Source organism: Zonotrichia leucophrys, chromosome 1A, assembly GCF_028769735.1.
Source record: "Zonotrichia leucophrys gambelii isolate GWCS_2022_RI chromosome 1A, RI_Zleu_2.0, whole genome shotgun sequence".
Lineage (NCBI taxonomy): Eukaryota > Metazoa > Chordata > Aves > Passeriformes > Passerellidae > Zonotrichia > Zonotrichia leucophrys.
This window is the reverse complement of record NC_088170.1, coordinates 63,861,195-63,888,079: the sequence shown is the minus strand read 5'-3', so window position 1 is coordinate 63,888,079 and position 26,885 is coordinate 63,861,195. Positions and strand designations below refer to the sequence as shown.

The window sequence follows — 26,885 nt, the reverse complement described above, 5'->3', positions numbered from 1 at the left end:
TTATAATTATAAGTGTGCTTTTATTCTTTCTCAAGTCACACTTCATGTGTAGCTTGATGTTTTCACCTGCAGCCCGATGAAATCACAGGAGGAATCTTCATCTACATTCATATGGTTTTGACAAGAAATTTTGCATCTGAATTCCTGAAGGAGCAATTTAACTTTCCTGTGTTAGGTTGGTACCTAACAGAGTTGAGTGGGGACAGAATATACAAAGTAAAACAAAATAATTATAGAAAGAACTGTGAACCTGAAGACAGAAGTTGAAAGGAGGCTGTTGGCTGTTCCTCCATTTATAGAGTCAGCTACAAGGTTGGAGATTTTTTCCTCCAAATATAAGGCTTTGCTTCAGGGGGTGCCATTTGTTTCTGATAGCTTTGTTACATAGCTAAGCTTCAATAAGAGAAAGGCTCCAGGGCCTTTTGCAGTTTCAGCACTTTTCCTCTCTGTTCCCAACATTTCCTTTTATTCAGGCTAGGAATTCTCTTTGGGTAGTCCTTTTGCACATCTTGCCACTGGCTGTAATTAATAACCTGCTTCTAGAAATTCCACTCATTGTCTTCTTTCTTTTTTCTTCCCTTTTTTTTTTCCTTCCTTTTAGAGGCTGTTCAGGATAATTACTGTCTTTAAAGTTTTATGAATCACAGTGTTTGACATCTTTGATGTAGACTGATTTTTCAGATAACTGCACTTTTTGTTCTAATGATCAATTTGTCACTGTTACTTACAAGCAAATAAGAGATTTAAATCCCCAAAGATGCAGATGTTCTTTAGTTTTGTTGCCATCTGTTTTCCTGCCTACTGGATTCCAAGACTAACATTTGTTCATTTTAATGAAGCTATATTTATATAGTATACAAGATACAACAGAATAGGAAATAGATACAACAGAAAGTCTTTAATATAAGTTGATTTTTAAATCATTTGATCATAGAGCAGTATCTTTTCTGATGGCTTTTATTCTCATGTGAACTTCTCTTTAGCTAGATGGTTTGAAAAAACTTAATCTGCAATTAAATTGTTTTGCTTAATTGCACATAAATTGCAGATCAGAAAACTGAAATTTCCTTGGAAGATTCCCAAGAGAGGTGCATGACATGACCTTAAATTACTTCGCAAAATTTAAACTGTGCCATTTAAACAGCAGTCTTCCTGAATGTCAGAAAGCCATACAATTACCTGTGCTCATGGAAGTGGGACATCTGATATTTGAATTCTCAATGTAATTTGGTAGAGACCTGCCTTCTCACTCCAACAAATTGTTTTCTGCAACCAGCTCAATGAAAAGGGATGAAATTTTAGGATTTCTGTAAATGAGACTCTGCCTGATTTATTAAAATCCTATTGGATTACTTCCCCATTTATCCGAGTAATTTGTAGTTAAATTTTTTTGTGATATTTTGGGGAAGTATTTCCTCAACAGGTGACAGGTTGAACAGCCCCTCTTCTAGTTGGCAATTATCTACATTTCTAACTCAGGAAAGCACAAGTAACCAAGATTTTGCAGGCACTTCTTTCTGTTAAAAAGAAGGTATTTCAGGCAGAAGTGTTGGTATTTGTTACAGCTTGTGAGATTACAAAGCAGCAAGTGCTAATTAAAGCTTTATTTATATTCAAAATGAAATATGCAGTCCCTAAGTGCCTTCATCTGTCCAGTAACAAAGTTTATAGTAAACACAGCTAATCCGGTGTGCTTAGAAGTGATATTTTGGGAGATAAGATTTCAGATACTCAAGGCTGGTTGGCTGTTAAAAGATTAGCCATATTTTTGGAATGAAAGGTTTGTTCTGCTGCCTTCCCCTTCTCTTAGCACTTAAATTTATCTTGTCTTCTTGTCCAATCTCCCTGAAATATTTGGAGTTCTTTGTATTCAGACCATATCTCTTGTCAAAAATCATTTCAGTTAATTACTCAAACAGACTTGAGGCAAACCTTTGCTTGGTATAAATCAGCTGAATGGGCTTCTTAAGAGTCTATGACTTTATGTTTAATCCTTACTTCTGTCCACCTGTGCACTAACTGGACTTTGCTTTGGTGATTTTCCCTCTTCCATGCATTTTTTCTAATCCACTGACTGCCCAGCCTGTGCATCCTGCTGTGTTTATGTCCTGCTCTACAGCCAGCTCACAGCAATTGAGCACTTCAGTGATTCATTCCAGACTGCTACTGCTAAATAATCTCTTTGGCAAAAGAGGCTGTCTTCTTTCTGTAGCAGCCCAGTCCCAAAAATAACTTGGGCCAGCATTTCCTTTGTGCAGCCTCTCAGAGGCCAATAATCAGGAATGATGAGGGTCCAAGGAATCTCCACCAGAGTGGGCAGATGAAATGCAAAATGAGTGAGTACACATCAACATGGTCTGAAGGAAAGGAGAACATGCATGTTCTCCAGCACCTGAAGCCTCAAGATGGGTCAAAGACTGACCTAATATGCACCAAAAAATAGTATGAGGAAGGAAGGGATGCCCTGTCTTAAAAAAATAGACATTTGCAGAGCTTAGTAAGATAAATTATACTTGAGACTCGAGGAGCAAAGACATACCTAGGCTATTTATAGCTTCTGAACCTCCTTAGTCTGAGCTGAACTAATTCGGTATGTAGATAAAATCATCATAGCCTTTGTCAGTTCGTGCTCTTTCTCAGTCAATCTCCATGAATCCTGGGCATGTTGTAGGAAAGGAAAAGCACCATATTAAACAGAGATGACATATAGAATTGAGCAGTACTATATGTCTACTGATCCAAAAAATCCCCCAAAACCACAAGCAAAAATATCTTCATAGGAAAATGTACTTTTTATTTCACTCAGCCATGGCAGTAGGAAGAAGCCTGTTGAAGGATATGTCAGCATTTTATATGTGCAACTGTCTCAATCAGTGAAAGGTCTTTTCAGTCTCTCTGCAGCATAAATTTGTCATTCTCTGGCTTCAGAAGGACTTGGTAGCTCTTGGAATGCTGACTGGTCACTGAATCCCCATTGCTCCATTATAAAGTGTACAGTGTTACTTTGGCAGCTTTTGGATATGTAAAGCACACCAAGTGAATGTCTGTTCTAATGCCTCTTAAATTCAAATAACATGGTTAACATCATGTCCTGGCTTGAGAGCAAGCAAATATAGATACATCTTAAATTCATATATTTTATACTTTAATGCACATAACACTTGCTAAGATTGCTTCCTTTGAGCACAATGTTTGGTTCACACTGCTCTCTAGCAACTCAGTGGAGCTACTGATACATTTAAAATAAGCATTTGTGAAAATGCTGTGGTGGGTCACAAGTTAAGGTTGGTAAAACACAAATACATATCTTCCCATCTCTTGCAGAAGCTGAATGCTGCAGTGACAGGAGTAGGAACTAGGCAAGGGTCCCTCTTCTATTCCAGCCCCATCACTTGCTCCATGCTTTTTTCCTGTTTTCAGATCTTAGGTAGTTAGAGACATCTCATCTCCTGTGATGCTGCTCTGCATTCACCAGAAATCAAAATGGAAGCCCTGCAATGTGAGATTTGCTTAGATAATCTGAATTGCCAGAGGAAGGAAAAGCTCAACACTCCTTGCTTTTTAACATTCTTAGTTGCATCTTTGTAGTTGTTTGGTTTCAGCTGCACCACAAAGTCTGTTTGCTCTGCCTTTGAACAGAACACACACATGCAGAGGTTTTTTTTGCTATTTGCTTCAGGCTGCTAATTTTGACACCTTTGTAATAAATCTGTTGGGTAGATGCAAAGCTTCAGGCTTGGCAGAACCCTAGGAAATCAAGAGAGGAGGCAGCAATTCTTGTAAGAGCCGGAGTTCCAAAGGCCATATATTAACAGGAATCATTTCCAGCTGAGCAAATCTGTTTGAAAGTAGCAGGTACATGAAAAGGAAAAGCAGTTAGAGTGCATTACCAGAGAAGTGTTACTCCTTGTGAAGTGATTTCAGCACTTAAAACCATCTTTCTGAATGCCTGTAGTATGATACAGCCCTGAAGGGCCAAATAATGACTTGTAATTCCCACCACCCAGTGTTTCCTACTCTGGCTGCTTCTGTGCCTTCAGATTGCAAAGTGAATTAACAAAAAAGTCATTTCTCCTGATGAATCTGGAGGGGCTGAATATTTATGGCTAAATTTGTGGTCCCTAAACTTACAGCACAGATCTTCTAAGCTTCAGAGTTTATAACTGAGGGCAGTAGGCACCTTCCTGGGATTATTCAGAACCTGCAGCTGGGAGAGTACAGCTGGTGATGACATTTCTTTTAAGTGTTTCAATTCTTGCTTCCTGCTGGTATATCGTTGCCCTTTACCATTTTTAGGATAAAGAGTTCTAGGGCCCAAATAGCTTTGCAGAACCTAAATAGTTCTGCTGCTTGGAACCAGCAGGGTCCTTCATGTACTCCATGGAAGAAGTACATGAGCAAACTCCTAGTTTGGCTTCTTAAAATTTAAATCTTCTAAAATCTACTATCCGTACACCTCTGCTGATTCAAGTCAGCAGAAGGTCGCTTACCCTTCAGAAAGATAATTCCAATTTCAAGTGACTGTTTATAGATTTTTTTTCTTTCTCCAGTGGCTAAAGGAAATTTGGGCAAGCATGCTTATGTTTTGGAAACCCATAGTAAAATAAATGAAAAAAATCCCTGTTGCAGGAAGACAGACTGATACTCCTGTAACAATGATTATTAGAATATTATGACTTTGGTTTTGTCTGGAATGCATTTTTCTCTGTACTGTGTACACAAAAAAAAAAACCCAGTCCTGTATTTGCATTGTAAGCTGCTGATGAATATAGCTTTCATTCTTCTTTTGCAAAATCTATCAAAAATATTCTCTTCTGTTATTTGGTTTGTAAAGAATTTTGAAGAACAGCTAATTATAAAAATTAGCCTCACAGAGAGCAAGAAGTCATGTGATATGGGTATTCCAGTTAAAAAGCTGGGGAAGGAACTTCGCAACCAGTTTTGGGTATAATGAGAAAATTTGAATTGCCCTCTCTCTGACCTGATAAGTAACTACAGAAGATACTTAGACAAAGGCTCTCCTACACTTCTAGGAAAAAGAAAATTAAAAAAAATAAAAGATTTTTATGTTGTTGTTAGAGTCAGCTGTGGAATCAGAGGATGCCAGTCCATACTGTGCTGTCATGTGTTAAAGCCCTTAATTTTTAATATTCAAGAATTTAATTTTATTTTTTTTAGAATGATATGGGAGGCCAAAGAAGCCTAATAAACAAGTGGACAACTTTTCTGAAAGCCAGGCTTGTGTGTTCCATACCTGGTCCTGAAGGGACAGACACACATTTCGATGAGCTGCGTAAGTTGATTTCTCTTTAATGTTTATTTTGACGTTAGTAATACCTGCTTTTGTTGGAATTTTTCCCCCTCTGGTTTATAGAAGCAGTATGTCTTGTTTTGATTTGAATCTTCTTCCAAATAGGGCTAGTAATACCTCTGACTTTGATCAGAAGTCCCTAGTTATAGCTAATACTGATCTGATCAGAATTACAGTAATTTTCCCTTTCCCTCAAAAGCTGGAAAGTAAAAATCTGTTTTGATATAAAACCCACACTATCTGCAAATGAACACATTTCAGAATATTGCTACAAATTCACACAGCAGAAACTAAAATTCCAACAAAATTAAAACCTGGTTATGTTTTTACGAATTTCCTAGTTACAGATGGTTAATGTAGAAATAGTCAGTGGATGTTTAACTAAAAAATCAAAATCCCCAAATATATTTTTCTCATTGCAGAAGATATATTCTTACTTTCTACAAGAGATGAGAGGAACCCTCTTGTTTATGGAGTCTTCACTACAACAAGGTATGTGTTCGGATTGTATTTGCCTCTGAAAATAAATTATGAAGATATTACTCAGAACTTTTATACTTTTGTATATTCTAGACTAGATCCTCATTCCTGAGAGTAGGAACTGCTGGAATTTGGTGTCCAGTGTCAGGGTTGCAGTCATTGAGGACAATATTTTTCAGTACTGAAAATAATAAATTATGTCTAACTTAATTTGTTTGTGTGCTTAACTTTTGAGAGTGATTATAAAAAGTAATGTAAATGTAACAATCAAAAGCAAACTAGATTATTTCAGCTTCATCCAGTGAATTTGTAAATTTCTATCATATTTATTGAGCAACCAATAGTTACAATTTTAGGTAAATGATTGTTGTGAAGCCTCATTTCTGTAAGCAACACTTTGATGTATGCTATTTCTTAGTATCAAAATTATTCTCTAAACTGATAGTTGAATGATTTTATAGTTCAGAGTTAATGAAAGGATAACCCAACTTCATCTCAGGGGGTTGCACTAATCAATTAATGACCTTTCAGATCAATAGTGAGGTGCTCTCTATAAAAAGTCAGAAAGAAAACTTAAAATTCTTTCTTTTGTCTCCAGAACCTTTGAATTTAGTGTAAGTAATGACTAGCCAAATGCTGAAGAGTATGAGTACAATGAGGAATTGCCAAGACACTCCTTAATTCAGAAGCAGTAACCACAGCAGCTGTCTAGAATATATAACCACAAAAAATACTCTAAAACTGAAGTAAATATTGCACAATAAGTGAAATGGTTTGTCAAGCAACTAAAGTACACGCTTCTCAGCAACTTGGCATGGTGTTCTTTGGAAAACTGAACTGTTTCAGATTTTTTTAGACAAATACATTTTTAAAAGAGAAAATGCATGAAAATTCAATAAGTGTTTATTTTTATATCTTGTTTTTTTGGTCTTTCCAATGCAACTTTTAATTCTCAGGGACCTCACCTATATCACTAATATATGGGCTTGTAGATGTGAACACAGTGTAAATTAATATCCTTCACTGGATAAAATTCTAATTAAAATAGCTAGTAAAAATAAAGCTAGTAAATGATAGCTGGAGACTGTCAGCCAGTAGAAAAAATGACATTCCCTTGAGTAGTCCCAAAGGCCAAACCAGGTTTCAACCGAGCAAAGCTTAAAACTGTAACAATGATGCCTTAAGTTCTAGCTTTCATATTTTCCAGATTTTGTACTGCTTTAATATAGAACTCTGAACTTCATATAAAGTGCTAGCAAGTTCTCTTCACAGTTCAGTTATACAAAAGAATAATTTTTCCAGCCCAAGAACCAGGGACAGCGTTGCAACTTCAGGCCCAAAAAGGATAAACAGCAGGGAATTGAGGAGAGCAATCTGTGGGGATGGGACTGCATAAGCTAAAGCTGTAATGGGACAATTAACCCCAGTATGTAAATGAACCAAAATTTGTAAAAGTGAGAAGACTTGTGACCAGTCATTCATCTTGGGTCTATCTTGGGTAAAGCACCAGCCAGGCTCTTGCCCAAGGTGTATCCTTTTAAAGCCTTTTAATAAATACCTACTTTATTCCTTTAATGCTGTCTAGCCTCTGTTCCAGGTCAGCCTCTCTAGGCGTCAACAACAGTGACATTAAATATCTGTAGTTAGCAGACCCCTGTGCACATTGATTTTCAGCAGCGCATCAGCCTCCCAGTGTTGGATTGATAAATAATAAATAACTTCTAATAAATACCTACTTTTAATAAATACCTACTTTATTCCTTTAACACTGTCTAGCCTCTGTTCCAGGTCAGCCTCTCTAGGCATCAACAACAGTGGCATTAAAAGTCTGTAGTTAGTAGAGCTGTGCATATTGATGTTCAGCAGCGCATGAGCCACCAGGTGTGGGATTGATCCCAGCCCTGTCAGGGGCTCCCTGGCTGAGGTACCAGGGGTGTTTGCAGCCTGCCCACGTTAAATGAGTGCCCTTACAACCCCTCAGATTTTCCTGTAATCATGGAATCTTAGAATCACAGAATCCACTGAGCTGGAAGAGATCCATTTGGATCATGGAGTTCAACTCCTGGGCCTGTGCAGGACACCCAGGAGTCACAGATGTACATGAGAACATTGTCCAGAGCCTGTTCCAGTGCCCAACCACCCTCTGGGTGAATAACCTTTTCCTGATACCCATCCTAAACCTCTCCTGACTCAGTTTCATCCTTCTTCACGTTGCAGCTCGGTGTTCAAGGGCTCTGCAGTGTGTGTGTACAGCATGGCCGAGATCAGGGCCGTGTTCAACGGCCCCTACGCGCACAAGGAGAGCGCGGATCACCGCTGGGTGCAGTTCGAGGGCCGCATCCCCTACCCCAGGCCTGGCACAGTGAGTCTCTCCTTAATTACACACCTCTGCTTCTACTCAAAAAGCAATCGTGCTTCACACCCCTCCCTCCCCAGGCTGGTAATTTGTATTTTCCGCTCAGGATGTTTCAAATTATCCTCTCAACTCTTCCCCCTCTGTTGATAGCTCAGACTTCTACCTACACTGTAAGTATATAAATATACATTTTTCCATGTCTCTGAGATAACACTGTGTCCAGACTGTTTCCTGATTGTCTCTCATATTGTGGTCTCCCAGTGTACAGCTATATTTCTGTCTCTTGGGATCACCTTTAAGGCATCAATGCTTCATAAAAAGCCAAAAGTATTTCTTTATATAGTTATCACAGGTTTTTTATCTGTATTTCTATTACCTTCATGTCTGTTAAAATCATTGAGATAGTGTCACTAATTCTGTTGTGTCTATTTGTGCATATGCTGTGTTTTAAAGTAAAATAAGGAGCTAACTGCTGGACATGTTATGTGATAAAAAGTAAGAGACAGGAAGAAAAGAGAAATTTGGTATCTGGAAATACTTTTAACCCCAGTCTCTCAGTTGTAGCGATTAAAAGCAAGGAAGAAAACTGAAAAACTCATTAAAGTTTTCTTTTCCCACTTCTGTCACAGTATTAAATTTCGAAAAGCACGGGCCAGCATGACAGATGAGGAAGAAATTGTATTTCTAAAAAACACTTCAACTTTAAAAACATCATCACAACTTTAGGCAACTCTTTGTACATAAAACAGTAAAAGAGCAACAATTTTATCTGGAATAGCTCTTCGTCCTCTTGATGAGGTATTCAGTGAACAAGTATTAGGCAGCCAGCCGTGAGCTGTCAGCGTTGGACGTGGCCTAGAAGCCATGTGGCCATTTCTGCATTATTTCTCTGACTTCATCACTGATGTAAGCCACATTATCTAGTTAATTTAGTTCATATTTTCACACATTTCACTGTGTCTCTGTGTTTCCTGCTTCATCCTTCCACTGGGCTGAACTGCATGGTCATCCCAGCGCTCAGCAGGTCAGGCCCCAGGGGCTGATTCCTTCTTTCAGCTGAGGAGGAACCTCAGAGCAGCTCTCTCTCCAAAGACCAGGACAGCTCATAATTTGGCCTGCCCGCGATCTGCCCTGAGAGAGCAAATCTCAGCTTATTTGGACAATTTTGGCATTGCCAGCTTACGCATCTCTCTGTCATGTGAAATACACAGTGCCCGCATAAAGAAGATTAAATTTAATTTTTTTGTGTGTGTGCAACTTCCATGGCTGGTTAAGAAGATCAGATTAATTTAATTTTAGCTACAAAAATGGTGCCAAGGAGAACAATAGCTGGTCCCATGGCATCTAAAGAGATTAAAATAACTCTCTTGAAAAACTCAGAGTGCTCCATAAGGATGAACACTTTGCACAGATAGATGGATCATAAGCTCATTGCATTTTTGAGTGTATTAGCCATCACATGTTTGAGCTGGGATTCTCAAGGAAGGAAACATGCCATGCTGAAGCATGTCAGTGCTGATCTTTATCGCTGATTTGAATAGCCATGGTTGCAAGTTTTGTAGAAGTTGGAAAGTTTAAAGATAAATATTTTCTGTAAGCCAGCCCTTCACTCTCCAACTGCTTCCTTTGAGCACCTGATAACAGCTGTGAGAAAACAGTATCTTACAAGTCCTCCAAACCTTCATAGTCTGTAGGAGTTTGTCTGACCAAGGACTGAGAAAGGAAGTGGATTTACTGAGGAAAGCTGTCAGAAGAAAGATATCTATCTATTTACTATATAGATGAGGTAAATGTATTGCTGCATAACTTTTTATCTGTTCCCTTAGTGAGCTGGATTGCAAAACACTTCAGGCTCAGTAGTTTGATGTAGGGAATCCAAATAAGTAGATTCATGCCATGCTCTTGGCTCGTGATAGGCTCTGCCAAACTTGGATATGAACGGATTTAGGGTGGGATCTGGACAAGCAGTACTGGGCTTAAAGGCAAGGAAAAGAAGCAGCTTGAACCTTGAAGACCACTGCAGTGTGAATGCTGAAATGCTTTCCTTAAAGATTAATTTCGTCATATTTGTCAGCTGTGAGGTGGTTCAGGAATGCTCAGAACAAAGCCAGAGGGATAATCTACCCTTTTTTAAGTTGCTAGAACATTTTTGAAATTTAAGCTCCTTGTAAGTGTTGCCTGCAGTTGGCATAGCTAACACTGCTCTGATTCTATATTTCCTATACTTTAAGTTACTGGCCAAATCTAAAAATGGCTGTTCTAGGAAATGCATTTCTTTTGGTGGTTGGCTTTGAGAAACGCATTGACTTCCTTTCAGCATTTATACAGAAGCAGGAGACTGCATACCCTAATTTAACTTTCTGCTCTGCTGCCTTTATCTCCTAAGTAAATAAAGCTGCTCACTATAGAGACTATGACTACTTTGATTTTGAAATTTTGACAAAATGCTTCCTGTGGCAATTTGTGTGTGAGATAAACTCCCAGCATGACCATGATATCATGCCTTCGCAATGCTGAGTGGGTTCAGGCAGCAGCAGCCCCTCTCTGCTCATGTCCCTGGGCTGTGGCAGGCTCTGCCTGCCCTCTGCTGCCATCAAAACACCCCTGGACACCATGGCAGGGGACCTCTGGCACACTCCCCACCACTGACACTGCAGAGCATACAGCTCTTTAACTTCTCTCAGTGGTATTAAAGTGCAAGTGGAAATAATGGGAATTAAACAGTGGCAGGGCTTCAAATCTGTTTCCATTTGGAAGGTGAAAATAAAAAGAGACAGAAAGAAAAGCATGAAGCAGACAGCCCCGACACAAAGAGTGAGTTGAAAACCAAGGGAGCTTTTGCTCTATCTGCTTTGGCTGTTTAAAAAAATTGGACTTGTATATCTGCAGCTGTCCCCAGATAACAAATCCAGTTTTATTCCAGTCTTTTTGGGTTTCTCTCAGGAAATTGTCCATTAATAAAGAAACCATGGAGAATTTCCGTTAAAATGTGTTCTGTATTCTGAAGCAGAGTTTTCATCATGCCCTCCCAGAAATCACAGACTGCATTTGAACAAGATTTTCAGTGAATTAAGAAGAAGAAATTTTTTCTAGTTTATTTATTGAGCTGTAGCAATTGCAGTATCACAGCAACTCTTAGTGCCCATTTGGAAATTCTCATGGGGTACACAGGAGTCATACTCATTTCATTGATGATGAGTAAATATTGTTAAGATCAGATTTTTAGAGAAATGTCAGTATTTAAAGATGCAGATTAACACTCAGTCTGATCTACTGCACAATGCAGGACTGTTAAATGCTAACCAGGGGCAACAGCAAGTGTTTTGGTGGGTCTAGATATCTTACTGATCTGATTTGTCAAAAGATCAAAACAAACATCTGAATGAGCAAAGTAAGAACCTGGCAGTCTGTCACTTAGCTACAAGAAGCAGCAGCCTAACCCGTTGCTCTTGTCCATTTAATGAGTTTAATGTCTCACCTCTTTCTACTCCAGATCTGAATATGGTCCTGGCCTCTGGAATTCTTTGTGTTTTCTTTTTATTAAATGAGTTCCCTTATAATGCCTCAGATTTTCCTGTAATCATGGAATCTTAGAATCATAGAATCCACTGAGCTGGAAGAGACCCATTTGGATCATGGAGTTGAACCCAGGGCCTGTGCAGGACACTCAGGAGTCACAGATGTACATGAGAACATTGTCCAGAGCCTGTTCCAGTGCCCAACCACGCTCTGGGTGAATAACCTTTTCCTGATACCCATCCTAAACCTCCCCTGACTCAGCTTCATCCTTCTTCATCTTCTTCCCTCTCAGTTTCTTTCTCTCCCTTTCTTCAGTGGAACCCCTTCCTTTATTTCTTCTGGTAGTCCAGTGTGCAGGCTGATCAAGATGTGGTGTGCACTAGGACTTGGCTGTACCACAGAGAAATACTGCCTGCCAAAAGCCTCCCTTGTCCTCCCTTCTGGTTAGTTTTGCTGCTTTAATAAGCTTGTTCATAAAACATTTAAGGTTGCCCTTGTTATTTTTAGGCTTATCTTCCCCTTTCACCTATCTTTTATGAGACAGACAGCATTCTTTGCTTCTCCAATTCCTCTCTCCTTTGATCTCCCTACTGTAAAATAGGGCAGCTTAATTAAGTGAAATGTTTCACTTTATGGTTTTATTTTCCTCAGAAAGCCTCCTACACCTCCTGTTACTTACCAACCTGTTTTCCACAACATGAATCACCTTCCAGCTTGTAACAGCCTTTTGCAATGTTGCAAACCTTGTCACCTTTCCTCATGTTAGAGGTCAGCAGAGAATTGCAAAGTGCCACCTGCAAAGTCAAGTTCACTCATCCAGCTGGTCTCAGCTCAGCTAGCCTCAGATTAAAGCTCAATTTTCTCAGCTTTTTCTATCAAGGGCACAGGTGTGTTAAATGGAAAAGCAATACAAAGTGCTCAAGAAAAAAACACTAGAACAAATCTTGCACAAACAATGGGATCCAACCATTTAAAAATAATAGGGGACTTAAAATTTTTGTTTGTTTTGTTTGTGCTTTTTGTTGCAAGGGAGGAGTGACTTTGATTCCATTTAAAATTGGCACTGTTTGTTTTTCTCCTACAAACCTGATTTGTTCCCCTCACCCCAGCCTTCCTCCAGGCTCACTGAGGAGCTTCAAGGTTAAAAGTGAGTCTCCCCACTGAGTGTTCAGTCCTCCTGGCACTCATCTTGTAGAGAGCATTGAGGGATTTTGTAGACATTATAGACAAATACAGAATGGACTGTGCAGCTCTGATGAGTGTACAGAAAAGAAGCCATATGGTATTTAGGCCTCTCAGGAACCTGGGTTTCATCTTCAGTGCATTGGCTGTGTTGGAGGTCCCCATTTAACACAGAAGTGAGAGGATGAAGGTAGTTCCTCTATTTTATCTGCTTTTTGCTTAATGAATCAATGATAACACAATTTATGCAGAGCCTGGAAGACTTGACAGTTGCTAGTTTTGGCTAAGATAAGAGGTAATTAACCTGGGAAAAGTAAAACACCTTCAACATGAAGGAGCCAGGAGTTCCCAGGACAAGGGATATCTCCTCAAGGAGGGAAGCCCAGACTAAGACATCTAATTCCCTGCTATGGGAGAGATTTAAGAAATACTTCACTCTTTTATGTTTCACACTGGATACTTCCAGTACTCACAAGAGTGACTTGCTGGCATGGTTCTCAGCTGTCCTTCTGAAATCCATAAAAATTCCCAGCCTGGACATTATAAAAGCAAGCAGATGCCTACTTCACTCAGTATGATCAATCTACCCTACCCTGTAGCTGCTTGAGTCTCGGTGTTAAGTGGATCTCAGGATACATTTGACAAGACAAATTTAAACTGGGATTTTCAACACACTTGTAATAGAAACCCTTTTGAGGTTCCCAGGGAACAACTTTCTCTTTTTAGTTTGTCAGGAGACACCAGCACTGCTGAACTACAGATGCATCATTAATGAAAAGGATATATGTTCACATACCTTATAGCTAGATTCCCAAATAATTGCCACCATTTTAATAGGTGTTAGATCCAGCAGCTCTTACTGAATTCACTAGATGGTGTGAAGCACTATCCAGTTTGGCAAATTGGAAGTTTATTTAGGAGCCCAGCTTCTGGCACCAGCTTTTGAGAAACTTGGCCACATTTCCCACATAACGTTAACACAGTCACACTGTATGTCTCAGCATTGTGTGAGATCCACACATCCAGCACTCTGCTAAGCTGCAAATTTAATAAGACAAGTGAAAAAAGGAGAAAAGCGTACAAATGTGTGGTGGTGTTAATTTAGTGTGTATTTGCTTTTATTTAAAAAAGATTAATCTTAACTTACCACTGTGTGACCACATTCATACAAATAACAGGTGAGGGAAGAGAAGGCATCTTTGTAGATCACGTGAGTTCAGGACGTAGTCCAGAGTGATTACTGTCAAACTGAGCTCACACAGAAGGCATTTCAATAAATTTAAGTAACTATTGATTTTTCAAAAGATTTATGCCCATAGAGTTTATACAGCAGTTGAATAGAGATGCCTTTAGCATTTCCAACTCTGTTTCTGTCGGGTTTGGGGGTGTTTGTTTGTTTGTTTGTTTTGGGTGGTTGTCCTGTTTTCTTTTATTCTTCTGACACATATATTTTATTTATTTTTTATATTTATATATTATATTCTATATATTCAATATATTTCTGACACATATATTTTTATCAATTTATTATTTATGGCAGCAAAGGCCTAAGCAACCTCTGAAGAATAGATTATATGGTGAACAAGCTTCTTGCAAAATTCTTATCTAGTGGTGGGAACTTGACTGATATCATGTGATTAATTTTGTTTGATATCAGCTATCTAGAAGAAGAGCATCAAATCTGAGCTGCTTGTTTAGAGTTCTCTATCAGAAGGAGAAAGATAGGCTTCTGTGAGAAGCTGCTCTTCTGCACAGTTCACATGCAGCCAAGATTAAAATCTAGATCAGGTGAGATGAATCCCATCCCTACAACAAAAGCTGAAGGTGCTGAGAGAGCACAGTGATAGTGTTATGAGAACTTTTATGAAGCCAGATTCTCTTGTAGTCCACATAAAACAACTCTGCCAACCTACTCCTGTGACATTTGATATAAAAGCTAATATCTTATTGTTCCCAGTGGGAGATGTCATGTATCTGAGACAGCATCTGGTGCTGATGATGTGAATAAATGAACTATCAACTGGGCAGAGAACCCAGTACTGCTGTCATGAGACCTGCGACAGGATGTGAACTCACATTTTCAGACATGAAAGGTTGTTTCACTCACCCACTTGACCATCCTACATCCTACTGATTGCTAGGAAAGGAAGCACAAGCCTACAGGAATTGTTCTGCAATGATGGGTGGACACAGCTTTAAAAAACTGCCTGAGAACTTTGCCAAAGGGTGGCCAAAATGACTTTCTGATTCCCCTGTTCCATCCATCATGCCACAGTGAGTGATGCCTCTGGAAATAACTCCCCTGGCCAAGGATAACAGTCACACCTGCCCAGCTGTTCTTGGTGGTCATGCTGTCTTAGGATAGGGTCCAAAGCCCACTGAAATCATTGGAAAAGACCCTGTTGACTAAAGCAGATCTCTGGATCAAACTCTTGGTCCTTAGTTTTACTAAATTAATTATGCAAGCTGGCAGAAGATTTCCCTGTATCGTGCATGGCAGGGTTTGGGCCTTTGGGATTACTGTAGCAGCTCTGTAGTTCCATGTTGTCAGAAATTTCATCCCAGTGGTTTTTGGTGAGTGATGTCACTGCTCTCATCTTCCTCCGATGATGGATTTTTGGCAAAAATCTAGGAGATCTTTAAGACTGAAGGGGCTACTCCCATTTCTATTTTTCACATAGAAATGGGCTTCTGGAATTGAGTTGTTAGTAGGTGAGCAGTCAGCACATTTCCAGCAGATGCAGATGATCACTCTGAGTAATGAGTGAGTGCATGAACCACAGAAAAGGAACATATGGGGAAAATCAACCTGTAGTCCACTGTGAAGGGAAGAGTTACTGCATGGTTGGGAAGCTGAAGAGGTGAATTTGTTTCTCATCCTTTACAGAATAAATTAATGCAAAACTCTGATTCAAAGACAATTAAAGTTATCACATTTCTCTGTATTTATCCAAAAAAAACCATTTTTTCCACACCTCTAAAGGTAAACATAATTTTTGAATCCCAAAGTCTAATTTTTGTCCCAAAGTAATATTTCTTTGTGAAATTATTATGATCTTGTTCTCTTCAAAAGCCAAGCTGAATACAGCCCAATGCAAGGATGTAGCCTTGCAAAAACTGTGTAAAAGCACAGCAGAAAACAGAATGTGGGAGATGATACCCAGCAAGCCAGAGGGTGAAGTTCTTACAGGAGTGCTGGCACAAAGCCCCTAGGGATTGCTGCCTGCAATATGTGTTTCCAGTGGAACTGTTTTTTTCAACAGGACTTTCCTTTTCTTCTTTCTTACTTGTATTCGACTGTATCTTCAAGGAATGTTTTTTTGGTGGTTATTACATGACAATGCAACCCTTTTTTTTCTTTTTGTTGTCTGTTCTTTCACAGCTATAAATGGAATTGTACAAAAAAATGAAACAGAAATGACTGTGTGATGGAATTTATCTTAATTCAAATTGGCACAGGTTTACTGTCCCCGGGGAAATTGCCAAAAGCTATTAGGTGATCCAGGGGCTTAAGATGCTTTTCAATCAATTATTTCAGATCCATTATGAAGATGGCCATGCAGAGACTTAACTCCCACAGTCTGAAACAGCACTAAGTAAATGGACACTTACACAAAGTCTGTTAGCTCTCTAGATAGCCATAACATTCAGTTCAAGCAAGGAATGGAAATAAGCTACAGACTCTTAAATCACTGGGGCTACAGCTCTGTTAACAAAAGACAGAGGTCAGGTTCAAGTGCAGACTCCTGGTTAGTCTTTTGTTTAATGTTAAGATGGGCTTTGCTGTAGTTTAGGCATTCTCCAAGTGTCACCTTTCCTGTGGCAGTGCTGTGGCAGTGTTTGGGGTCTAAAGTAGACCAGGAATTGACCCCAACAGACATTCAGATGTGGCCATAGATGTGGATGTATAACATCAGCTGGTCTGTGCTTTGCTGGCCTGTTTTGTTTCTGAATATGCAGATAGTCTCAGATACTTCTGTGAAGCTTTTCCCTCAGTCAGAAATTAGTGTTTAGTTTCTACTCTACATTACATAGTGGAAGAAATCCTAACCACAAGCCCTTAACTGGCACCATAGATTCAATACATGTCAAACTGGGTAACTGGGAATGTGAACTAAAGTCTTCTCTCAAACATTGCTATGAAGGAGAACTGTGGAGCAACCTCACCACGAATCTTAACTTACTCTTGATAGAATACAGAGATATTAGCACATCACATTTCTTTCTTCACAGGCTGTGTTAGAGCTCCACCTGGCAGTAAATACAGGGATTGCGTCATTAAAAACAGTATTAAAGAAGCAATGAATAGTTCATATGTGAAAAGTTGTCACCAACTGGAATAATGTGACCAGTTCATCTTACCCAGAATTTTACTTCCCTAGTAACACATCTAGATGCATCCAGATTCAAAACAGAAGTTTTCTCAGGCTTGGATTTGAGACTGATTGTAAAAGAAGGGACAGAAAAGAGATGCAAACAGTTGTGGAAAGAAAGATAGGTGATAAGAGATTGTGGGTCACCAAAATAAGCCACCTTGCACATATGTACTTGGGCTTACCCTAAAAGGCTCATAAGGGAAAAATCTGAAGGAGGTGAAGAGGTAGGTTTGTGAGTGGTCTTCAGGCACGATGTGTTGGAACCAACTTTGTGTAAGCAAAAGAAACAGATGGAGTGACCAGTTTGTCAGTAGGGGTCTATTAGAGGTGGGAGTGAACCCCAGCATGGAGAAGTGTCTGAAGGAGCAGAAGAGGATGAGACTCTGCTGTTAAAAGCTAGAGAAAAGGATCCTGCAGCAGCTAAGCCATGGGCCTGAGTGTCAGCTCAGTGAATGAGTAAGGAAGTAAATTTTGAGTAATAATGAGCCACAGGGATTTGCTGGTGTCTGGACAATACACCTTTTTTGGAAAAAAATAAATGTGATGTGTAGGAAGTACAGTTCACTGAAAAGGAATTTATTTCAGGCCGTATACAGGGAAAAGCTGTGGCCTCTGATTTCAGGCCAAAAGCAGAAACTCAGGCAGCTTTGGAAAAAGGAACAGAAACACTAAAACAGAAAAACCCTTAGATGCTGCACATCAAGTACGTGTGCTCCTCCCACAGCAGCCACGGGAGGGCAGCCCAGGCTTGCTGTTGGCTCTGCTCTGGTACCAGCACAAATTTAACAGTGCTGCTAGCACGGTTAAAGTGAATCCTACAGAGTAGGACAGGTCTCCTTTCGTCTCCTTGTCTCTTTACAATACCAAACGTGGTGTTATGGCTCTGAGTGTGGCAGGGGACAAGGGGGTAAAATTCTCTGCACCGATAGTCCATCATGAGAATTTCTCTGGTTTTAAAACAATTCTTTCAAAAAATGAGGTATTGGTGACCAAGTGCTGCTTTGGGATGAGAAGAACCACTGAAAAATATTATTACCAACTTTGCAAATGTTATTGTGGAAAGCTTGATTTCTACTTGTGCTTCTTCTCTAAAATTCCTCTCATCTCCTTGTTCTCTGTCCCTCAGTGTCCCAGCAAAACCTACGACCCGCTCATAAAGTCCACCAGGGACTTCCCTGACGAGGTGATCAGCTTCATCCGGCGGCACCCACTGATGCACAAGGCCGTGTACCCGGTGACGGGCGCGCCCGTGTTCACGCGCATCAACGTGGACTATCGCCTCACGCAGATCGTGGTGGACCACGTCATGGCAGAGGATGGCCAGTACGATGTCATTTTCCTAGGGACAGGTATGAGAGAGAGCTTCCAGTGTCATTCTGCACAAACCTCGTCCTTTTAGAGTGCCTTTAGTCCAGTAGGTGCTGAATAAAGCTGAATAAACTCTAGATTAACATTTTTTTCCTATGCATACAACTTCAGGAACCATGTAGGTGCTCCTGGTTCTGATCCAGCTCTCCTTGCAAATTCTTAAATTAATTTGTCAGTTCAGGATATTACTGCTGTTGGGATTTAAATGCATCCTGCTGCCTAGGTGATAAACCATTTAGGGGTCAAAGTACCTGAACTTTCTTACCCTCCAAGTGCTACCTGTCTTTACATTACATGGTAGTCTCACATCCTGCTGAAAGCACATCAATAAAACTATTAAAAGAAAAAGAAATTACCTTGATAGCTTCAAGGAGTATTTCCTATTATTGGTAGTGACGTGGTGCTTCAGCATTTTATCTCATGTGATGCTGAACAGTTAAAGATATCAAATTGAGCCTAAGGCAGCAGTTCCACTCAACTAATTTCAAAGATACAAATTAGCAACATGATAGCTCCAAATGTGACAACCAGGATTGAACACAGAGAGTGGTTAAGCTGTTCTGTCAGTGAAAAAACTGCTTGCTGTTTTTCTATGGATATTTATCTATTTACATTTTTATAATAGATAAATGCCTTACGGAAAAGGCCTAGTTTTCCCATAGTAATTAAATTTAGACTCACTGGATGAATCACCCTATAGCAAGGTATGCTAAGGGATATGAATATACCTATTCATAACATTTCTGAAGTAATAATCTACCACATTACTCCACTGGGATTTTTTGTTCTTATTTCATAATCCAACATTGTCTCACTCTCATTCTGTATAGGTATTACAAAGCACTTTCCACTGGTAGATCTGAGTGCTTTAGTAAGGAGGTCATTGCCATTATCCCCCACTCAGAGAAGGTGAAACTGAGGTACACAGAGGTGGCAAGGTTTATCCAAGTGCATTGGATGAACTACTGCCATGAACTGCAGGGAAATTAGGATTTCAGTTTGAATCCCACCCCAGTGCTATTGGATTGCCCAGCATTTTATCTGGCTTGTGAGCAAATTTTGTCATATAGCACAATTTGATATGTGTGGGTATTCTGAAGTAATTTGAGGAAAGCAGTGAATTGTCAGAGAGAATCCTCTCTTGTAATGTGGGTTGTCTCAGCCTTGAAGAGTTTTCTACTTGTGTTACCCCACACAGGAGTCTGGAGATAGCCTCTCTTTCAAAACTTTTATGTCTTTCTGCAAAATTGGTTTCACAACCCTTGTCTTCCAAAACCAGAGAATGTCACAGACCCACTGTGGTCCCAAGTTAGTACAGTGGTGTCAGAGAAAAAAGCACAGTTTCATTCAAAAAGACCATTAAAGTGCTGTTTGCTCCCCCACTGGCTGAAAAGGCTGGGGATGAGCTTTAGGCATGATGAAGATGGAAAATCCTTGTTGCTTTCTGAGAGCAGTATTAATATAGTCAACAAAGTAAAAGGAACTCCTTCCCAAACGGTGTGATGCCTAGGATTTGGGAATGCTCACTGCAACTTACTTTTCTTGTGATAAGAGTGAGAAAAAGTAATTTGAAATTTAGCTGTCTGAGAAGATGAGTTCACTTGTAAAAATGTACAAAATATTCTTTTAGTGGCTGTAAAGGCTGCTTTCACATGTTTGGTGTCCTCCATTTTAAAGTTTTTTTTAGAAATAAAATTATGTTGAGAGACCAGCAATTGAATACTCCGAGGTTAACTGTTCCTACCTGGCACTAAGAGAAGCACTTCAAGTGTAAGTAGTCTGGTTTAGAGGTGTCAAGGCCAGCAAGTACCATGCAGTCACTAGATGGCACTCCACAATATGCAGACATTTATTTTTCTGCAATGCCTTCTTTAAAAGTGAGGGTTTTTTTCTGTAAGCACGTGGTTTTGTTCTGGTGTATCCTCTAAACTCATGGTAAGGAAAGAAATTATCTCAATGATAAAATTTCAATTATATAGAGAGAGTGAATAGGGATATAACAAATAACCCTGGAGATGTTGAGCAGCAGAAGATCAGTAGCTTATTATATGTTTGAATGTACACATCCAACTTGTACATGTGCACTTTGGCAATTATGTCAAACAAACTCTGGAAAGAACCTCTAATTCATAAGGCAAACTGTAATAATTTTACTTTGATTGGTAATATGAACTTCAGTAGTTTGGGAAAAGAAGAATGAAAATCTCATTCTTTCCCTTATAATGTATTATTTTTCATTATTTCACTGCTATGTGTAGAGCTTAGGGCTAAGCTGCACTGCATCATTCCCACATCCCAGCACCCAACCCACATCCCCTGAGCAATTTCTGAGCTCTTTTTAAGGCCATTCAGGGTTCACTAATGTCAATGCTCTGACGTGAAATGAGCAGCTATTTTTTTTCACCAAGCAAGAATCTGGGTTAAAATTGAGAATAGATTTAACTTAAAAAAATTCTCTAGATGACTCCAAAGAAGTAATGAATGAATTAAAATTTTGATGCTGAATGAAGTTGGGTTCTTAAAAAATCCTTAAATGAAAAAATAAATTTTAAAAGTGCATTGCTTAACTCATTGCATTAAAATGAAGTTTACTTCTGATTGAGGAACTATACTGGAAACAAATGAATTCTATAAAAAAGAGGAAATCATTTTCTGCCAATTTAATCCCCTGAGCCAGTTCTCTTTGGGGTCAGGTGGGCCCCAGTTCTGGCTCAGGGAAATGTGCAGAAGCTTGTAGCTGGCAGCATGGACATGCTGGTCTGTGTTTGTGTGTTTGTGCAGCAGGAGAGCTGGACCATCCCTGCAGGAGCAGCCTGTGACTGTGTGGGCTCAGCCATGCAGTGAAACCATAAATGCCCTGTATGGAGAGAGCTCTGCAGGCAGCAGGGGATGCAGTGGGGATAGATGTGGTTGAAAGCAGCATCCCTCATGGATTAGCTTTATCTACAGGGCAGGAAATGGAGTGGCCCACACCTATTGAAACATTCCTGAGGGTTTTACATGAGGTTTCACATTTGTTTCAGATGTAGGCACAGTCCTGAAGGTTGTGAGTATCACAAAGGAGAAGTGGACCAAGGAGGAGGTGGTCCTGGAAGAGCTGCAGATATTCAAGGTAAGCATTAATAGCCGCAACATCAATTAAATATTATTCAGGGGACTTGGTGGCCCAAACTGGCTTTGTCTGTCTGCTTGTTTGTTTACTGGAACTCGTTCAAGTTTCCAGAGGGACACTACGTAAATTTTTAAATGCCTTGGTATTCTTTGGGCAAGTCAATTGAAAAATGTCCAAAACCAAACAGACCGTGATTTTTCAAACCCATAGAAAGTGTCATTTAGCCTGCTTTGTTCTAGTTTGAAATCTTATTATGAGTCCACATTTTTTATTATTTATACATATTAAAATAGTAGTATTCTATTTTTAATGTAAAATTTTCTATGACCCAATTGGCATTGACAGTATTCTAGGTACAATCATAATTTTTAAAAGACAAGCACACAAAATTCCATGGTGCAGAGAAATCGTTTCAAATAGCAACATTGGGAATTGAAAGCATAAGGAAAATAAAAAATAAGTTAGTTTTGGTTATCAGTGTGCCTTTATTTATTGGTGAAGACTGACTCAGTATTTTTTACTGTTTTGGTTTGGTTATTCTGTAACTGGAACCCTGCTAACACCAATGACTTCTTCATAAATACAGCTTGTGAAAAGCCCAAGATTCTTTTTGTTGCACAGGCACAATTTCTGACCAGCTTTAGTGCTGGCAAAGGAGCTGACATCAACATACTTTTAGATCAGAAAACTGGAAACTTTTGTCTTCCCTACTGATTTTCCATTTATTAGTTTCTTCTTAGTTCTTTGCATTCTCACTTTGCTTTCTTCTCATGCTGCACAGCTCTTCTTCAGTTTTCACTTTGCTTTTCCATCAAAGTTTGTCTGCATCCACAGCATTTTGATTAATTTCCACGCATCCTCTCTGCTATGTGCTGTCCAGCCCAAATAGTTGTCCATACTGAATAAATGAATTTGAAACTTTTCCAAGTGTAAGCACAGGATCATTAACAATTATTTCAAAGAGTTCATTTCTTCACATGCCTTTTGATATGTCATGTGTATGATGAAACTTTGATGTAGAGGATCTCTATGTCTTCTTCCCACTGTCTTGGACACCAATTATAAATATCACTCAGAAAATACCAAGGTTACTCAGTGGCCTGCCAAATAATGAGCAATTCCAGTATGTGCACCAATTTGCTGCATTCTTAAAACATAACGTCAAGGGAAAATGTGCCATATCATATTTAAAACAAAAAAGAGGTCATTTTTTTCTACTCAGTAGACATTCCTTCACTTTTTTATTGGTAATGTTTATAACTGCTACCTCCATGTTTTTGAATCCAGAAAATTGAAGGGGGTAATGGCTGAAAAAATTTGCTTTATTTCCTCAAACTGCATTAATATGAAACAATAGGCTTAGATTAATCTTCTGTTGGGTGATGGCTAATACCCTGAGCTTTGTGCTGTTCTTACATCAGTTACAGGCAAAAATTTCACTGTCTCTCATAGCCATGAAATATATCCTGGTGCAGAGGTCTGCTTATGTATCCCTTAAATGGCAACTAAGCCTTTCAAATAGTGCTTAATATGAACTAAAGTTGATGCAAAGGCTCATTGCCCAGGATGGGGTAGATAGCAAACTCTGAGAAGCTAATTGCCTCCTTCCAGCTGAGGAAATTGATGGGAGTTCTTTTTGGCAGCATGAATTTCTTGATTTTCTGTTGTTTGGGTTGTTTTTCATATTTGTTTAAACCATGCAAATGAACCTGTAATTTTATTTGCTTATAGTTGTTAAGTTATTGTTAAGTTTTGCTCTCTTTTTCACTAAGAGCAGGGAATTTGTAAACTAATGCACTTTACTGTTTGATTTTTCAGCATCCTTCAGTTATCTCGACCATGGAGATTTCTCAGAAACAGGTAATCATAATCTTGTTTAACTACGGGAGGATATGGGGTGCACTGAACACCTATTTTCAGGTGACACCTGTTGCTTAGTGGCCCAGCTTTCCATGGATGGCTCTTAAAATGTAACTGGAAGGAAGGAGATATGTTTGAAATGGTTTCCCTGCCTAATTCCTACTCGCTTACAAACAGTAATTTGTGTACCCAGGCTGGTAATTATTCAGGGAAACGAATCTTTAGTCATATGGTAGTGGGATTTGTAAGCGAAGCCAATGCACATTCTTTTTCCAGCCTCCAGAAATACTTGTCTCTTTACAATCTAGCAATAAATTATTATTACTATTTTTGTTTTTATTTTTATTAGTAGTCAGGAGAGATCAGGGCCTCACTGTGCTAAAATTTGTATGCACACAACCAGTCCCCCTCCTCTAAAGTTGCAGCCTGAATCTGGGTGGTCCAACCCTGGCAGCACAGGGGCTGGTCCCAGCACGGTGTCTTCTGATGGGAAAGGATTTTATGGCAGCTTCAAGCTCTGAGATGGCTCCTTGCATGTTCAGGAGGCAGTGTAACACCAGAGCCACCCCTCCCTGACCCACAGAAGTGGCCAGAGCAGCTCTGGCACAACACGGCTCACTCACACGGGAGGAGGCATTTTGGCTTTCAGGCACGCACAGCACAGCTGGGTCCCGTCTCCCATGAAAAAAGGTGGCAGGCCAGATGGAAGTGCTGCTTGAGCCAGCTCCAGCTTGGACCACCCTTGGCTCCACAGCGACCCACTCACCCTCTGGGGAGAGGGCAGTAACATTATCCCTGTCCCACCTCAGGATCATAACATGAAATTCATTCACACAAGGTCACCTCTAGTTCCCAGATTGTTAACATCATGACTATCCAGCCCTTGTTATAAATGTGTTATTAAGCCATTCTTTCCGTGGTTTGGTTCTGATCTTTTACTGCAGCACACATCTAAAGGTGTGAGGGTGTTGAGTGCTGGTGTCTTTCCAGGACTGCAGTCCCCTTTCCTCTCTGCTGGGATGGATGGGCACCGGCCAATTCACACTGAGCCCTGAGAAACATTTCACACTAAAGAAGGAATTTTTCCCCTTGTTTTACAAAATCTGGGATAAGGTTAAAAGTCTGCAAGTGTGGCAGTGAAAAGGGAACTTTTTACAGTGGCTACTTGGAGAACACTTCTAATTAATTTGCTTTGCCTGATTTGCAGCAACAATTGTACATTGGTTCCAGAGATGGATTGGTTCAGCTCTCTCTGCACAGATGTCACACGTATGGGAAGGCTTGTGCAGACTGCTGCCTTGCCAGAGACCCATACTGTGCCTGGGATGGAAACTCTTGTTCCAGATATGCCCCCACTTCTAAAAGGTAAGAAAAAACCACGATGTGCTGAAAAAGATCTTGCTGCTTGCAAGAATTTTAGATGTTCCAATTCATAACTTGTTGCCTTTTTACTTAGCATATCATTTGCCTTAAAATGTGATCATACTCTGGCCATGTTTCACATTTCTGCTCGAAGAGCTGTGAAGACAACATAGCTTTGTTTAAGTGTGTGTGACAGTAACTTGGCTATGGCAGCTAAGATCATAAATCCATCACTTTCCTTTTTCATGCTGAATGCTTTAAGTCACAAGATGCTCAGATGGAGGTCCAGGTTGTGGCTAACTCTGCCCAAGAGGCAAGAGCCTCTCTTAAGCTTCTGACTTTTTCAGAGTAGTTAGAAAGCAGAGTTTAACATAGCATCCCAGAGTGGTCAATAATAAAATATATTTAATTCCCTGACCTAACCCAACAATTGTATTTGTGGTCTAGCCATGAGAGGGAGACAGAGATTTAAGTACCATGATTTAACCACATTGGCAGCAGTCTTTCCACAGTGAAAGAAGCTTCATCTGAGTTTTCTGTACCCATCAGCTAGGACAACATGTTGGATCTGGATGGAGAGAGAGCACACTGCAGAGTCTAGCAGTGCAGTGCCTAAGCTGCTAGATGTGTCTCCTGAAGTTTTTGGCTGAGTTAGCTGGAACCAGAGTTCTTCACAGCCTCTTTATTCTGCTTTGGACAAAGTCCTCCTGACAGTAATTCTTGCAGTGGGGTTGCAGTTAGAGCTCAGGCTCTGGAATGACATTTTCTACCTTAGGGGTCACAGGGCTGGGTCCTGAGGCATTGAAGTTAATGACTCATAAGTTATCATGTCATGGTGTCAAGAAATTTATGTGTTCTCCCTCATAGCCAAAGCAAACTAAATTCAGAGAAGCATAAAAGCAAGGAGAAAAGCAAGCGTTCAGGCTCACTGCAAAGTTAGTGACACATGAGGCTTGCTGAAGTCTGGGGTGGGCTGGGACATGGAGATGGATGGTCCATGCTTTTTAACAGATGTGCAGCTTGGAGGGAAGGCCAAAAGTCTGTGTCTCCAAAACAAAGGATGGGTGACTGGCCCTGGGAATCCTGCAGCAGATCAGTTATTTGAATGTTTTCCTTCTGTGCTGAATGCTGTGCTTCCAGCATGTCTGCAGCTTTTGCTCAGTGAACACATCAGCCTTAGCAACCTGCTCTCCTTCCGAGGCCATGCTCTGCATATTGGAGGTCCCACTGCTGCTGTTTGTGAGGAGAGAACCAGTTCTTTCCTGGGTTTCCAATTCTTTGACTGAAAAATTGAAAAAGTTTCCATTTTTTTCCATAGCTCTTGTGAAATAAATGCAATCATACACAGAGGAAGATTTTACTCTTTTTTTAGTGCTATTACACTGAAATGACAATAAATCACGGTGAGTTCATTTAACACTCCCAGAGATTGGTAGGCAAGTTAGTAGATCATCTCAGACCTTATGTTTTTTCTGTCCATTAAGATGAAAGATAACAAGATTTGTCAATTGTTTTTTAACAAACTAAAATACATGCTCTTCTCTCTGCATTTTAATAATTGGTTTATTAGTCAGCATTACCTTGGGCTAATACTGAGCTTAATTTTGAATAACACCTGTTGAACTTCAGACCTTTTTCATGATCTACAACATGAAATGTTTTTAGATATTTGCAACACAGTCCACCCCACCATTAGACCTGTGCTCCTAAAGAAAGTTTAGACACTCTTTCTGTCACTGCTTTACACACTCTTTATTTTAGGCAGATATTTTTCTCTTGCTCTTTCTCTTTTCCCTCCCAGTGGTTTTCCCAAATCACAGGCTCTTCTCTTCATGTCAGTTATACAAATCTCTCTAGGCCTGCTGCTTTGAGGGTGAGACTGGTTTTAGTTAAGACTGTAATTGTCAACAGTAGGATGGGAGCAATGCAAGTCCACATCTGCTGAGCTCCTCTGTATTT

The 26,885-nt window shown here is 39.8% G+C and overlaps 1 protein-coding gene across 3 annotated transcripts in view; it reads left to right on the top strand.

Moving 5' to 3' along the window:
* Positions 1–26,885, top strand: part of SEMA3D (semaphorin 3D) — a 142,334-nt gene that overhangs the window by 99,805 nt on the left and 15,644 nt on the right. For all 3 annotated transcript variants that reach the window (XM_064702973.1, XM_064702971.1, XM_064702972.1), the window contains exons 9-15: positions 5,179–5,293; positions 5,734–5,803; positions 8,009–8,153; positions 18,351–18,573; positions 21,616–21,704; positions 23,523–23,564; positions 24,772–24,929. In XM_064702973.1, the coding sequence (XP_064559043.1) occupies positions 5,179–5,293; positions 5,734–5,803; positions 8,009–8,153; positions 18,351–18,573; positions 21,616–21,704; positions 23,523–23,564; positions 24,772–24,929 (842 nt within the window). The remainder of the gene's footprint in view (positions 1–5,178; positions 5,294–5,733; positions 5,804–8,008; positions 8,154–18,350; positions 18,574–21,615; positions 21,705–23,522; positions 23,565–24,771; positions 24,930–26,885) is intronic.